We start from the raw sequence: 17,302 nt of genomic DNA on the forward strand, positions 1-17,302 counted from the left end.
GCGTGTGGAGGTGGGAACAGGGCGGCTGGGGGGGGGGTGGAAGTTACCAAGGCAGGTGGCCAGTTTGGTTTGGGAATGCTGGTCGAGGCTTCTCCAAGTGCACAAGTGGAGAGGCCCGTGGGCAGCTGAAGGTGGTGCAGAGTCCAGGAGCTAGGTCTGGGATGGAGAGCCGGCCCCAGAGTCATCCAAGGAAGTGGGCGACGCAAGTGCTGGAGTGGTGAGACTGGTCCGGCAGAGGCCGTGAGTGAGATAAGAGGGCCAGGGAAGGATGCCAATCAACACCGCCCTTTAGTGTGGGCAGAGGTGTATGGCTCCTGAAGAAGGCTGCAAAGCAGAGGCCACAGCACAAAGAGGAGACTAAGGAGGAGCAGAGGCCCAGGAAGAGTGGAGGCCGCAGACACAAGGTCCCACGTCTCTTCAACAAGTGTGGCTAACGATGCCAACGAAGGGCTCGGTTGTCCGTTGGTTGACTCTTTTCTCTGGACAAAAGCCTCTCGGTAGAGTGGCGTGGGAGACGCTGGACTGTACAAGGCCACGAGGGGGAGAGGTGGAGAGAAGAAAGGAGCAGAGACTTTCAGCCAACTCAGAGGGGCTCGGGTGGGTCACAGACAGAGTCCCCGAGAGACGCAGTGTTTGCCTCTCTCTGCCAGTTTGCTTCCCTTGGTCAGGAGACTTGGAAACAGAAGAAACTTCAGGAGAAGCCACAATGGAGAAAATACTAGCAAAACAGCAACGTGCAGCCTCAGGGGTGGGCAGAGGGAGGAAAGGGCCAGCCTCTGCTCTGCATGGTGAAAGCTGACTGCACTCCCTGAGTGCCGGGGCCCGCTTCACAGAAGCCACGAGACTTATCTCCTTTTTCTCTTCTAGGAGCCACCGTTGTAGGCGACCACCAAGCCATCAGAGAAGTCGGGCCCCTGAGGAAAGCGCGGCCACCTGCCCTCCCATTCTGCAGAGCTGGGCTGTCCAACACAGCAGCTGGCAGTCAGGGTCAGCGGCCAAGGCAGGACTTTCATTAACCTAAACTGTAGCTTCATTTCCTCCATTTCACCAGCCACATTTCACTCAACCACTAGCCAAATGCAGTTTGTGCCACGGGTTCTGAACCATTTCCATTATGTGTCCCATTGGGTAAAGTTGATTAGGGTACAGAAATCTTTTGGAAGATTCTCTTTTATCACCCCAAGAAAGATGATGAACGCTTGGGGATCCCAAGAACACAACCCATCACAGGCAGGTCGGCCCCCATCCAGTCAAACGGAAACAGAGGGAAGAAATTAGTGAAGTCTCCGGCCAAACATGATGGGAGAGACTCTCACGGAGCTGGAGGCCTATGAAAAGGATCCCTCATCTCTGCAGACTCCTTTTGAAGATGCAGTTGAAACAACAGATGCGAAGAGGGGCGTCTATATTTTAGAATGGTGCTTGGAACTCTGGAATTTGTGACTGATTTGAACGAGTGACACTGCAGTGTCCTTTCAGGCTGCTGGCGCCTGCACTGCTACCTGGTGAGGATCCTGCTAAGCAACCGTGCATGTAAGTCCTAAATGTGGACGGCTCAAAAGAAGGATCCCGTATACTCCGATGCCCAAGTTCTGATTCCATAAGAGAGAACAGCCTCACGTACAAATAAGAACCAGCAATGCCGTTATGATCGAATATCATTTTGTGTCAGGGAAACATCAAAGAAGAATGGAAAGAGGGAAACCAAGCTTGCTCTGGAATTTGGTGGCAAGGTTCAAATACATGCCCTTTGGTGCAAGGGCAGCAGAGGCATTCCAGGGGATCAGGGACGAGAGGTAATGAACACTGTCACCCACGGAATTTCCATGGTGCTCACATAACAAGAGTTGAAATGTGTACCCTGTATCATTTCCACTGTGAGAAAACAGGTGTGGAGACCTACTCACCAGACCTCCGCCCGCTGCTGACGCTCACGGGGGAGAGATTTATGTTAAGAGCCCAAAGCCAGGGCCCCTCTTGCTCCTAAACCACTGGATGGCACACACTTGGTAATTCAGGAGGCAAACTGGGTCATGCACAAATGAAGAAGAGCATTGGAATTTGAGATTTCACTTCCCAAGGCACTTAGCTAGTAAGCTCTGCCAAACTACTGAGAATTCTGGGAAGTGAGTGAAGGAATGATTGGACCACTTCTTATTTTCTTAAATAGCAAATAATCTATTGTGTAAGAAAATATAATTTAGGGTTTTTCCCCCATAAGAATGACAGAAAGTTCATTTTTTTTCCCCTGAAATCATGAACTTATTTACATCCATACTACAGGTGAAAGGTCAAGTTTAGAAAGCAGGAAATTCCAAAGCAAGCCTACACCAGACCCTGCTTGGACACGGTACACATGGTACCTATTTTACGGTTCATGTTTAACAAACCACAGGGAGATGGAAAAAGAAGTTCCACATATTCAACATGGCAGAATTAATTCTACAGTAGCAAGAAGAATTTTGAGATACTCTGAACACTACTGAGGAAACTAAATATTCTATTAACCTAAGTTTAGAAATTTGTTTTCCTTCCTAAATAATTTAGTACAAAAAAAAAAAAAGTCATTCAGTTGAAAAAAAATCACATGTGTGAAATACTCTGTATGCCACCATTCTATAAATAAATCTGAGAGGTGGCCGCCCCCCCTCTTCTTTGGCAACTCCTTAAAAATCTCATGAAACAAATGCTAAGTTTTCTCAACCCCAGACTTTAATTTTCTATCTTTGGAACTTAAAAATACTTACATAATTGTCTTCAAATATGGCTTGACTTCTCTTCCTTGATGGAAACAGCATCTCTGCCAACTTTAAAATTTATAGCTACAACCATATTTTCTTAATTTTTAAAAGCCCAGAAAATACCACAACCCCTCAAAGTGATTTTGAAATGAACATTTCTTCATCTTTGTAATTATCCCACGTCACACTGAAATGTACGCCAAGTCAGTGCACAAATGGAAAGAACATTCATCTCTGCGTCTTAGGGCACAACACTGCCGGTGGTAGGGACCACCAGGAGGTGTGGGTCTGTATTTCATCAGCACCTGCTGTATGCAAAGGCTGAAATGCCACCATGAACCCCATCAAAATACACAACTGATACATGTTAATTAAAAATAAAACACTTGTCTTTGGAGACAATGGTATTGGCAACTAGAAAATATTTCATAGTGACCATACCTAAGTCATCATAGAATTCATTACAATGTAAAATGAAGATCCAATGACGGGATTCATGTGGGGTGAGTGTTGTGTGCGGTGGGTGCAGGTGTGTGTGCACACGCACGGCTCTCTGAGTGAAGAGACTGACTCACTCTCACAGAGCTTACCACGGTTTTCTAAAGAACCACTACATAACTCATTAATTTGACTTTCTAACAATCTTGAAAGGTATACAACACAGGGATTGTTTATTATTCCATCTAACAGGTCAGTGAACTCAGATACAGAAAGGCTCCAAGGCACCTTGGCAAACCCTGGAAATGTAGCCAGGGCTGCTGACTCCCAGATCTACTCTGTAAAGAGGGTCTAGGTGAGACAAGAAACTACCCAAAGTTGCCGGATTTCTAGAGTGGTTTTAACAAAGCAGCTTTTTCTCTCACCAATGTTATAAAGGTTCACAGTCATCTCATTGCTGGAAAAAAAAAAAAAAATCCCCTGAAATGCAGAGAGGCTGCATCAAAAGACTGTGCTTGACAGTATTAAATTTTAAAAGTTATATGCCTTTGGTAGCCTAGAAATCAACATAACATTGAAATACAACAGTCTCTGAGGTAGACAATACCAAAAAATCAATGGGAAAAAAATAACACTCTGACCCATCTCTTTTGAAATAAAGAAAAAAGAGAAAGGAAAAAGAAAAGATAATCTGGTGGGGAGTTTCAAGAAGTATATAGGGGTGAAATTTAAATTCTAGCAATGGTTGCTTAATATGTTCAAAACCTGAATCTTTCTAAGGCATTATATTCCCCCCTTGGAGCCGGCTACCGCCAGGGTGCGCTGCAACATCCTTTCCACTTTGAAGTTACCTGGCCAAGTTTGCATTCACGTTGCTACGTTTTTGTATGAATCTAGCTGGTGTTTGTCGTCTATAAAAATCAACATTAAAGGCAACACTCCTCTTATTCCAAACGACTTGAGGACTTGTCTTTTAAACTCCTCCAAGAAGCAAGTAAAGTAAATGGAGAATGTGCCGGTTGGAAATTTCACATGCATTCAGCTTAGCTCCTGAAAAGCAAAAACTTTTTTTTTTCTTCTTTACTTTCCCCCAATACAAACTAGAGTGGAGCACGGCCCAGGTTACCTGGAGTCCGCTGACCTTGAGGAGACCTGGGGGGAATTCTCAGCTGCACCTTCCAGACCTGGAGGCCCGGATGCTTACTGCAGTGGGGTGTAAGGGGGGGGAGGGGCTTTGAGGGAGGGAAGGGCAGGGCTGTGTGAAGTGCCTGGGCAGGAAATGACCACTCAGAGATGGGTGGGCAGGGTGGCAGGAAGGCCCTCTGGACCAGAAAACGCACTTGCTGCCATGTGCTAGCAAGTTCACCCACATTACACAGGCAGGGAAACTCATCCACCACTCCAGTCATAGCCGCTGGATGCAAAATATATTTACACGCTAGCTAGACCAGCCTCACTGCAGCCTGGATTAGAATGGGGTAATTTCCTGTTGGGTAATTGGGAATTTTCTCCCTGAAACATGCCTGTAAATTTCTCAGGCCCCTGTGTAGTCCAGGTCACATGGTCTATGTCTTCTAAGTCAGGGTGTAATAAAATAAAACAACATAATGTCAAACTAATTTACTTTTTATTTGTCCCTGTTCTTGAACGTGCAGTTCAAGTAAAAGGACAGAGACTTTTATTTTATATTTTATATAAAATGGATTGTGTTTTTAAACATATTTTTTATAACTTTATTTATTTATTTATTTGGTGCTGAGGATTGAACCCAGTGCCTCACCCACTTTAGGCAAGTGCTCTATCACTGAGCTACAGCCCCAGCCCCAAAATGGACTGTTTTATATACTTGAAGTTGCAAACACTTGATGTCTGAACACATTTTAGAGTTAGAATCAAAGTTCTTTAAATCAAACAGAAACTGAATCCATTAATAAGCAAGAAAAACAGTGAATTCAGAGTCTTGCATGATGAATATTCAGCCCTGGATAATTAACCATACTGTCCACAGGACAGCAATTTGCAGACACACATATGTAAATTATATACATTGTATATAAAAAAAAAAAAAGAGAATGTTCATCCAACTCAGATCATGTCTAAGTTCCAAAAGAACAGTTGTGTGGGTGGGTTTTTTATTTGTTTGCTTTGTTTTAAAAAGATCTCTATGTTTTGACTTAGGGAACTCCTAATAGTTTGCATCATGTGAATTTTAGTTGATATTTCAAACTAATGTGAGGAAGTGTTCCCAAATTTTAAATGTGCATCGGTTACTGCTTATCTATGGGAATTCAAAGAAAAACTTCAGGTTATCATCCAAAAATAATAAGCAACTAAAATACACATGAATTCTGATTCTGCATAACAGAGCCAACTGCGGTACCTGATAGGGAGAAGAGTAAACACCCCTGCCCATGGTTTCGGACCTCAGCCCTCCTAAGCAGATAGACCCAGTGGTCATCTTGATACAGACTATACTCTCAAAGGTGGGGAGCTGCAGTGGAAATTCACAGTGGGTGATGTGGACAAACCAGCAGGAAGATCACGTGACAATCACGTGTTTCACTCACGTACTTTGCGAAGCCGATGAAGTCTTCGTGGTTGGTGTTGATGTAGGAGACTTGAATGTCAATTAATAGCAGTACCTGCAAGTCAAAGGGAAACACTTCAGCGGGAACCCATCTCAAAAATTAAATTCATCTCATATATTAAATTCAATTATTGCTTATCAATTATTTTTCTGTACTGAATTTTTAAAGGGAACTTTCAATTAGAAAAGGTAATATTAATTTTTTTTCACTTGACTCATAATTTTGCAAGGTAATAATCTATATTAAGGAAATAGAAGGGAGACCAACAGAGTAGAGGAAGGGGTTGGGTGGGGGAGGGACATGGGGAAAGAAGTCGACCAAAGTATGCTGCATAAATGTATGAATACATCACAATGAACCCTACTTACATATGATCATAATGCACATCTGAAATACTAATAAAGGAAGGGAGATCAGTAGAGGAGAACAAGCAGTTCAGAGGTGGGAGGAGGGGAAGAAAAGAGAGAGTCCTGGGGAATGAGACTCGCAAACTGTGCTCTGTGCATGTAGGAGTGCCGCCCGATGAATCCCACCACATGCACCGTGTGGGGTCTACCTGAAAGGAAAGTCTGAGTCGCACTTGAAGAGAATGACATTAGAGTTTACAGACACGTGCCATCTGGACCTTAGCAGACTGGAACTGTTCTATTCCCTGACGCAGGCACAATGTACAAAAGAAAGGCAAGGTGTATACACTACACCATCTCTGGGTTTTCCTCTTCTTTGAGCTCCCTCTAGGCGATCGGAAGGACTCTAATATCCAAATAAATACAGAACCTCTTGGAGGTCAACAGGCTTCATGATCAAATCCAAATGCCAGCCAGGCCCCTGCCACACTGCCTCCCCATGGAAGTCTTCTCTGCCCTTCCTCTGAACTGCATTCTTCCTACCCTGTCTCTGCTGTGCCCCATATTATTTTCCTTCGTAGCGTTACTACTACCGGTGACAGCGTTTTTTTTTCTGTATTTGGGAGGCAGACCTCAGCTGATGTGGCTGCTGCGACATCCCCAGAGCCGAGGTCAGCGCCTGCAACATCGGGGGCCATCAGTCAACACGTGTGAGGAACCTACTGAAGAATGACCCAGGGGACGTGAAAACGCTCTGATCATGAGACACACAAATTCTCAGAGACTTGAAAGGTCTCTGAGGGCAGGCAAGGAACTAAGAGAGAAGAAGAGGGGAACGTAGGAACTGGAAACTTTTAGCAAGAGGGTGTACCTGTAAACAGGGAAAAGACCTAAGAGCCTCTGGGAGCTTATTAGCTGGCTGCTTTCCTGAAGGGCGCCCCCTGCAGGCATCAGGGTAACGGCTCTTAGTTCTCAACGTTCAGACAGAATGAATGCTCTGGGAGTCTTCCCTGCTCCTAAGACCTCTGCCTCTCCATCCCACACCACGGTTAAATAACACACACGTAGGCTGCACCACAAATGTGATTAATTATTTACACACCTTTTGGTTCAGTGCATATCTGCTCCACAAGAACGTAGGCTCTACACAGAGATTATGTTGGTCTTGTTCACTATTTTAATCCCAGACCTAGCATGATACATGCAATAGGTGCCCAATAAATGTTTGTGGCTTTAGTTTCATAGCTATCTACCAAGTTTGAAGAACAGTTTGTTTTGAAAGGAGCAATTTATTCCCATATAATTAGTTCGTGGCTACTTATTATTGCTTCTGACTCTGCACCCAGTGCTCTGGGCTCTGAGGCTTTGCTTTTGTAGTGAATCTCAGCTGGCCATCTGACCAAATCCTACTAGAGTCGTAAGGGAGCTGCCAAAAACAGACGAAAAGATCACTCTGAATCCACTCCCACTACCAAAAATAAAGTCAAGGCATATGGGCTATTGATCAATAACATCACACCTGCATAAAAAGCTTCATATCCTTGGATACAGTTTTGTTTTATCTCTTTAAGGGAACTCTAGAGTGAGGAGGAGCGGTTATCACACTAAGTGTAGTACTGCCTCGGGGGTCTGTGAAATATCATATTCCCAAACCTGTTTGGCAGGGATTCTGTACCAATAAGAGGTAGTAAGTGCAAATAAGTTGCTGCCACCATAAGGAGCAAACATCCGTACAATTCTCAACATAACCAAAGGCTGCCGTGTGCACCTTGGACTTTCACACACACTCACGTGGACTGCAGTGTAGGAAAAGAATGGAAAACATGAAAGCCATGGCTGTTCTCATTCATATTCCTGGAAATTGGGAGTCTGAGTTCACCCCAGGAAGAGGGCCAGGTCACATGTGGGGGATGAAAAGGAAAACAGCATTTTTTCACTTTCTCAAAGTTTTTCACGGCGCTTCCACCCACAGTTATTGAAGAACCGTGAAGTTACTCCTGGTAGAAGCGGTCACCCACAAACTCCAGCACTTCAACGGGCAGTTTTTGCATGAAAACCCTCAGCATGGCCGGCACAGTACATGTTCCAAAAACCTTTGCTTAGAAAACACCTCCCATGGGGCTGGGGTTGTGGCTCAGCGGTAGAGTGCTCACCTAGCATGTGCGAGGCCCTGGGTTCGATCCTCAGCACCACATAAAAATAAATAAGTAAAATAGAGGTATTGTGTCCAACTACAACCAAGAAATAAATATTTTTTAAAAAGAAAGAAAGAAAACACCTCATAGACAAACTCATGGTTTCCATCTGCTTGCTTTTAAAGATTTCCCACAAACACACACCAAGTTTCCTGAATGGAGGTAGTTAATAGTTCTATTTTTTTAAAAAAGAAAGAAAACTGTAATAGTGCCTCAGTATAGTCCAGGTGCAGAGGCTGGAGAGACAGGCCACTCTCTGTCCACATTCTTCAAAAGCATCACATGGCCCAAGCCACATGGAGTCCCACATTCAAATAGAAGTCCCGTTGCCTGGCTTTGAATGCTAGCTTCAGACAATGCAGGCACCTCCTGACTTGACTGGAAGTCGCCTATGTCCTGACTTTATAAGCCCCTCCTCTGACCCAACTCACAGGGACTCCCGGGTCTTGCTGCTACCAAGTCCCCACTGGACTGCTCTCGGGAAGTCCTGGATCTGCCACCTCTCTCTCCCTTCTCATGGTGCCTGGGAACCGCTTCTCATGCCCTGGGATCTGGTTGTTCCAGAAAAATGCTAAATTTGAGGATGTTGATTTAGTAAAACTAAACCTCGGAAACATGACACATGGAGAAGTCAACAATGGACTTGGCTATGACCCTGAAGATGGTTAAAATAATAACTGCATAGTCTTTCCTCAAAATTCCTTTGACATAAGGTCTCCAAATTATAATGTGCCTTCACGCAGGATATATTATAATTTGAATATTGTGGACTAAAGATATTAAAGCAGGCTTATTTACTTAAGGTCAGGTATAGAGTGGCTTTTGAAGAACTCAAGTTTTCTTGGTCCCACAGTGGCCAAGACATTAAACGGGGGGCAGGGGACAGAATCTCCAGCTTGGGGCTAGAAGCCAGGTCCCATGCTTGACGTCACCGACTCCTGAGTTAACAGCCCCTTGATCACCTCCAGTAAGTGGACTGCCCATTCTGTGGCCCTGGGGCTACTGCGGCTACCTAACAGTGGGAAAGCCGGGAAACAAGTGAAAACTATCAATACTGGTCAATTAACTTTCAAAGCACGATGATAAAGAGGAGCTGCAGTGAGTCCCAAGCCACAGTGTCTCAAGGTCACCCCTTGGCGGGGCAGCCCCTTCCTCTCTTGGCTGCGCCTGTGCCCGGCTCCCTGGCTCTCCTTCCTGTTTTGCCTGCTTGCTTCTCCCCATCCCTCCCCTCCTCCTCCCAATTTGCCCAAGAGTCCCTAAGAGTCGCAAAGCCTTGCACTGCTAACTTGCATTGGTTTCCAGAGATCGAAGACCAGCGCCCAGCGCCCTTCGTGAGAGGCAGGAGACTGGGCCCAGCCAAGCACCCACCACTGCGCATGCGGGGAACGGGTGTTAGAAACCTTTGATTTCCCTTTATATCATTTTATAAATTACCAAGAACCCATTTAATTTTTTTTTAAACACCACCATCTAGGTTTATTGACTCTGTTGTCACTATTTTTAAAGCTTGTTACATTGTATTTTACTTTAAAAATATTTTTTAATTGCAGATGGACACAATACCTTGATTTTACTTATTTTTAATTTAATTTAATTTAATTTTTTTATTAGCTTCATATGACATTACAATGATCTTGGCAATTCACACAAGAACCCATTTAATTTTGAAAAAAAAAAAAATTCCCCACAAACTTCCTGAGTAGAGATAGTTAATAATTCTATTTTTTAAAAAACAGAACTTGTTATTTTACTATAGTCTTTCACTACCTTAATGTAATTATCCTTGCTTAAAAACAACTTTTCCAAATCACAGAGCTCAGATTAGAAGACAATTTCAAGGTCACTCCTGACATATACATTTACAAATAGTTAGAAATTTTTAAAAGTGCAGTTCTGAAATGTTTTGTTTTTTTCCAATCATAGTTTCCATGGCTAAGTTGATGAAAAGCTATGGCTATTCTTGGTTTAATAAAGAACGCTTGGCATAATATTTTAGACATTTATGAATATCCTGGAGCCCATATGTGGGCCCATTCAAAATTAAGAACCCGTCTCAGAAGAAAAAAACTCGGTATGTTTCTGGACTAGCAATTTTCAAAGTGGGATGTGTATGTCCCCGGGGCGCACACGATGATCACTGAGTGCTGAGGACAAAAAAAAACAGCAGCTCCTGTTGCCGTTTTTAAATTTCTTTCTTCGGCAGTCATTATATTTGCTTATATTTTTAACGTGCTTAAGATACTAGTAGAGTTAAAGCTTGTATGTATTTCAAAATAGAAATAACTATTATGTGGCTTTGTGTACTAGTATTTTCTCCGTGGCAGGCTAGACCAGCTGCTGGAGACCCCCGACAACTCTGCAGAGGGCCTGAACACCCCGCAGGGCCCTGCCCACCACAGAAGGCTCCCCCTCACCTGGTCCTTCGTCTTCCCTTCTCGCTCACGAATGTGGTTGGCAACGATCCTTTCCGTTTCCTCACAAAGTCTGGGGAAGTTGGCCAGCTGTCAGGAAAGACAGGTCTCAGTGTTAATACAGAACTCAAGAAGTCGTACTACCAAAAAAGAAGTGGAGGGCAATCACGCCTTCTTACAGAGGGACGCTCAATAGAATTCTGGAAGCAAAGGTGACATCTCATGAACTCCTGCAGAAGAGTAGGGCAGAGTCATAGAAGAAGCCCCCAAAACCATAATGGGCGGCAACCTCGTCATCAGAGAGGAGACGGACACTTCAAAACCAGTGCAGCAATTTCCTGGAAGGAAAGCAGAAACCTAGACCCTACCTCACACTGTGCCCTGCAGAGGTGACGCTCAGCCAGATTCCGGGATGAAGAACATGGAAGAGATGAGGAAAAGGATCAAGGCTAACGTCTACCTAGTGCTCACCACACACCAGGCTCTGTGCTAGGCATGTGTTCAATATTCACAACAATCCTAAGAAGTGGATCTAATTCTTAAGTCCATTTTGTAGAGGAGGAAAATGAAGCACAGAGAGGTTACGTAACTTGCCAAGACCAAAACGGTGGGTCCAGGGTTTCCACTCAAGTCACAGGGGTTTTATATTTTTCTCTATTAACTTCAAGTAGCAGAGAGACTTAAACTTCCAATTAAAAAAAAAAAAAGATCTTGAATCTTACACACACACACACACACACACACACACTTCAATTTTCTTCACAGGATTGGAGCTAAATTGATAATGACGTTTATTACAGCATTAGTTAGAATAGCAATAAGACAGACAAAAACTATGAACCACCTACATACCTAGTGACCTTAAATAAACTAAGGTAGATCCATGTATGAAGTGGGATGTGGCCATTTCAAATCATATTTTGAATGATATCTAATGACAGTATTTACAACACTAAGAAAAATCAGGCTATCACATATATAATGTGATTACACACACACACACACACCCCACCATGCCCCCTCATCTCCTTAAAAAATCCAACCCAAGAACCTGAGAGTCCCAAAGGTCTTAAGCACGGATTATTTCCTCAAATTTCAAAAGGTTAGAACCAGGCATGACAACAAACTGCAGAACTTCACAGAAAAGTTGTAATTGCAAGACCTCTTGACCTATTAGCACAGCAAATCTGTTGTCTGTGCACAGAAAAATATCTGCACAAGTTCCACAAAAGGTTAACAGTGATAACTCTTTGAACTATGCACACTTGTAGTCCTCCATACTTTAAGTCCTTGGTATTTTCTAAAATGGATATCGAGTACCTCTGTAGTAATACTATAAACATATAGAAACCCAGCTATCTCTCTCACCTCAAAGTCACAGTCCAGCTTCTCGCCAGGAGGCCCCAGCTCCTCACCTTAAGAAGGAACGGCTCTCTGGTAGCTGAATCCTGCCACGCTGCTCATTGGGGAGTTTATTTCATGAATCATTACAAAATGCAAATGGAAATCCATTCCCATTCTGGAAGCATTCCCCAGAAAAGCTCTGCCACCCCAGACCCCTTTTGGTGCTCTGAGCATCCTGCAGATGTTCTTCTGTGGGGCTTAGGAAAGCCTTCCTGGTGAGGGAGGCAACGGATCCACACTAGTCCTCCTCACTGAGTGCAGACCTGGGTGGCACATCTGGCACCAACGGCCAGCGGCTGCTCCTCTGCACTCAGAGGCGTTCCAGGTTTTCCTGGGACACCTGCTCTTGGGTAACAGCCCACTGTTCCAGAGTCGTGGAGAAGTAAGTATGCAAGGAGCACCATCCACCAAGGAAGAGCAGTGCCTTCAACATTTAGGAAATGGATCACAGAGGTTATTATCAAACCACTAAATATGGCAATATAAAAGAAACTGTTGACAACTGAAGGACCCAAGGCCCAAACATGAACCTCATTAAGGCCAAAATGACGAGAGTACAGTCTCCAAGAATGCCTCCAGCCACAGGCCCCAGCAGAGGACTGGTTTGTGAGTGCGTGTGTAGGTATGTATGCATGTGTGTGTCCTCACATGTGTGCACACCCGTGTGCATGTTGTCTGCATGTGTGCCTGTGTGTACATGCACACCTCTTCTCTACAACCCAGGGTTCAGGTTTTCCAGGAGAGAAATCTGCCCAAGTCCATGACTCTGCACCTCCCACTGAACCACCTGAAGTCAATAAACCTAAACCCTAAGAGGAACCAAAGAAAGAGAGAACAGGTTACAAGAAGTGCCCTCATGGAGGAAGAACACAGACGTCACACCAGGCATCGCTGAAAGGCAGCCCCCGAGTTACAGGCCCTGGCCGGCTGGTCTGGAAAGGGTCGTGGGCGGGTAGAATTCAGAAACGCTGGTTTTGACAGCTGGCTCTCCAGCAAAGCCCAGTTCTTAAGATAGGAAGAGGGGTGAGGGTCCTGCTGACCCGCAGTGATCTCTGGTCAGGCTACCTGCCACTATCTCATTAGTCCACTGGACAGGAGGCCCTGCCCAGCTTGTGTGGCTTTGCTGTTGGTTAAAAAGATTTTTATTCCTAAATTTATATCCCAGCAGTCATTCACTGGGCAGCTAGGCTCAGTTTGTGTCATAGAACCCGACATTAAAACCTTACAGGGTTGAGCAGCAGGTGGATCATCCCGATCAACAGTCCTACACGAGAAGTAGATTTCAGGAAGAGAAAACTGAGGACATGAAGGGCTAAACCTGCCACAGGAAGGTTCATGTTCACCCCACGGTAGTGAAAGTCTCATTTGCTGTGCTAATAGGTCACATTTGCTGTGCTAAAAGTCACATTTGCTGTGCTAATAGGTCTGGTAGCTGAATCCTGCCACGCTGCTCATTGGGGAGTTTCACGGTAGTGAAAGTCTCAAACTGTACGTCGGTTAAATGGAAAATAACTTCTAAAAAGCTCATTGTTCAAATCAATTGAGTGTTCTTAAACAATAAGGAAGATTCAGTGGCGAAGCAATGTCACCTATGACTTTTGGAATCACGACCCTAAATATGGAATTCTGGGAGAAGAATTTAATGATGTATATTCTGAGGGAAAGTAGCCCTGTAACAACCGTTAACTGCGTTCAATACTTTAAGTTATTTAGGGTAGTATATCATTATTTTTGTGGGACTTCAATATAAAAATTTAAGCATGGGCCACATTTTTCTTTAGAGAAAAAACAGTTACTTCAAAGATATTTCTATCCAATAAAACAAAATTTAAGCACTTATACTATTAATTGGATCTTAAGAGCCAAGCTATTAGGTTGCTCCTGGAACAGGCCTGAGCCCAGGAAAGATTTCCTCAGCTTCCAGAGTAACTAGTTCAGTGCCTCAAGCAGCCATTCAGGCTAACAGGCCACCTCTGCTCACAGGTCCACGTCACTGAGAGGCGAGACTGCAACCAGGACAAAACCTCCGCGTTCGCCAGACTTAGCACAACTGGAGACAGGGGCTCAGTTTATCAAAAAGCTGTGAGTCTTCAAGTGTCGCCCACTTGCTGCAAACTGAGCACTAACGCTTACAATACTCATGAAGGCCTACGAGTCATTTTATTCCCCTTTCCATGAACTGGACCTTCCCACCAGCCTCCCCCAAGGAATCATTTGTGTGGGGGTGTAACAATGGATTTATTCAGGAGATGAGAAAACTGTCCGACACAGCACATCGGCCATGATACGGGACTACGGGCAAGGAGCAGCTCAGCCAAGAGCCAGCCACATGGCGACGTTCTGAATCACACAGGGGTGGCATGATGGGGTATCCGGAAGACCTGGGTGCGACTGGCAGAGAGGGGAAGGGAGCCAGGTCCCAGCTAGACAGGCTTGGGTAAAGCAGACAGAGAGAGAAAAAGGGTCAGTCCTCCTCCTCCAAGCGGGCAAATCCCCAAGCTCCAGACCTCAAATATTTTCTACAACTGCTGAAGGAATGATGAGGCCTAGGATGGAAAGACTTTTAAACAGGGCCATGAGGAGGACTTCAGTGTTACTTAGCACGTGCTAAGAAAGAAAAACAGAAAGTCCAACTTTGGGTGAAATAAAACTGTTCAGCGGTCAGAAGAGGCATAGTCTTCTCCTCTTAGGTAATCCGGAAAACATCCAGTAGGTCAGGATGGCTCGACACCATGTCAAAACGGCACCTGGAGGTCTTGCAAGGTTTCCATCTCCTCTCTTCCCAAGTTACCTCTGGTAGACACATTAATGAGCAGTTAGAATGGAAAAAGAAAAATCAGAGGGTAGGAAGAAAAACAGAGAACATGGTGAATTATAAATTAAGGATTCATTATACAGCCCTTTAATGAACTGTGAGATTAAAAGGTGAGACTTGAACATCCCTTTAAAATCAAGTCCCAGGCCTGAATTCCTGGCAGTACTCAATAAAAGGCTCAAATACTAATAACCAGCCTGATTTGCAGGCTAGGACATGAGGCATTGACTACATACAAGGCAAGGAAGCACCAGCCAGTTGGATGGGCAGCATGAGCTGGGGGTGTACAACACTAGTCACTCCAGAGTGAAAAGCCAGCATGTCAATCAGACCTTCCAACAGAGCCTAATGCAGTGGTGCTATGTGGCCATCTCTTTCCTGCTTCAGCCCAACGGACACCCACCTGCCAGATCAATAAGACAAGGGCCAACTGTTCATTCAATAATTGCTCTTGATCACCGGGCTGTTCCAGGAGTTGCAGGGAGAGCCATGAGCTTGTCCGGCCAACCCCTACTACCACGGAGCTGACAGCCTCCAACTCCCTGTCCTGTCCAGCAACAAGGGCAGCAAGAGACCCGAGTAGGGTCGTTCAGAGAGTCCAACGTGCCAAGAAGAAGAATACAGCTTGGCAGGTAGATGAAGAGTGGTGTGCTCTGCATGTGTGGGCTAGGGAGCGGGGCGTGCGGTTATCGATAGAAATCAGACTTGGAGGAGGGCACCTTTGGACAGAGACCTGAAGGAAGCCAGGGTGTGACCGTGCAGGTAGCTTGCACCGTTACCAATGAGGAGGGCAAATTTCTCCTGCTGTGTGCTCGCCTGCTGAAGAAATGAGGACGCAGCACAGTTGTAAGGCACAGAAAAGGAGAGAGCTTATAGATGAGAAGAGGCGCGATCTGCAGGCATACAAGCCTGCCAGGGACCTGGGATCCACTGCTTGGTTGTGTGTCTTCACAACCGGAAATCTCCGTACCCAACATGCCGCAAAACGCGATCCTTCTAACGGCTCTTTTTAATAGAAAATCCTTGCCTCTGTTTCTAAGAGCCAACTAAGGTATTTTTTTTTCTCCTTGCAACACTGTTTTTTTTTTTTTTTTAAATGGGGGTGGAGGGGATTAATTAATTGGTATCATGGCAATCCAAGAATGTGGTTTCCCAAGAGGCCAATAAATGGCACAGTTGCTAAACTGTGGTTAAAAAGAGAAAAACAACAAGATGTTCCTTTCTGTGTTTCCTTAAAGGAACCTCAGGACCCTGTGATGCTGTCCTGGAGAAGAGGAGGTAAAGAAAAGCAGCTGAAAATCGACGCCCACCGGGACAATTCCAAAGTTGAGATGTCCCTGAAGTGAAGCCAAATAGCTCATAAAGCTCCAGCGTCCATGTCTGTCCTCCAGGGCCCCAGAGGCAGCAGTGAGAAAATATCTGAGAAGAAATGCATTCCCCGGGGTTAGAAGTCTAGCTTTGTGCTTTGTTATTTGAACGTACATAAATCCCATATGTTTTCCCTGATGTTTATTTATGTGGCTTAAGGAAAAAAACGTTTAAAGATTTTACACATAAGGCATTCAACATGAGCTGTAAATCAAAACAATGTTTCAAGTGTAAGTGTGTGTGTGTGTGTGTGTGTGTGTGTGAGAGAGAGAGAGAGAGAGAGAGAGAGAGAAATTACAATATAGCTGGAAAAGTTATACATTTTCCCATTATCCAGGCAGGCTGGCATAATTATTCTTCTTATGCCAGTGAAAGTATTAATAACGTCCCCTTTATGTCTCAAAAATATGTTGTGTTGGACAATAAATTGTATAATCTCCTTCTCTATGGATTGTGTTCAGAAAATGTCAAATAATAAAGGCTCGCCATACTCGACACTAATCAGAATATTTTGCCCTGCAGAAGATTTTCAGTGGACCAGATTCAACAGTTCAAGGTGGCTCTGAGGAAGCCCAGACCAAGAACATCAAAATGAGCAAAAATAAATGGCACATGCTTAAAGGAGAATCTGCCCAAGTGTCATCGTTACTGAGTGACTGAAGTCCTCTTTAAAACCAAGCAGGCGCTGCTTTGGCGTCAGGGTAGCTGAGGACATTATGCTGTCACCAGGTATTGACAGAAGGCTCCTCACCTGGGCTGGTCACTGCTCCAGGTCTGGGGAGAGGAAGGCAGAAGACACGGCTCTTCTTTGAAAAGAGCTTAGAATCAGCCGGAGGAGGCGCCCACACAACGAGGCCCCAGTGTCAGAGACGCCCCGACAGAGAGAGAGAGAGAGAGAGAGAGAGAGAGAGAGGGAGAGGGAGGAGAGGAGGAGGAGAGAGAGAGAGAGAGAGGAGCGAGGCGTGGGACGCAGCGGAGCAAGGGACGAGGAGCAG

General features: G+C 44.8%; 1 protein-coding gene across 1 annotated transcript in view; it reads right to left on the reverse strand.

The window, feature by feature from the left end:
• The window catches only part of Dnm3 (dynamin 3), a 431,287-nt gene that overhangs the window by 257,208 nt on the left and 156,777 nt on the right, over window positions 1–17,302 (reverse strand). The window contains exons 13-14 of the mRNA XM_048810033.1: window positions 10,724–10,810; window positions 5,751–5,821 (exon numbers count right to left, since the gene is read on the reverse strand). Coding sequence (XP_048665990.1) covers window positions 5,751–5,821; window positions 10,724–10,810 — 158 coding nt within the window. The remainder of the gene's footprint in view (window positions 1–5,750; window positions 5,822–10,723; window positions 10,811–17,302) is intronic.

Source organism: Marmota marmota, unplaced genomic scaffold, assembly GCF_001458135.2.
Source record: "Marmota marmota marmota unplaced genomic scaffold, marMar, whole genome shotgun sequence".
Classification (NCBI taxonomy): Eukaryota; Metazoa; Chordata; class Mammalia; order Rodentia; family Sciuridae; genus Marmota; species Marmota marmota.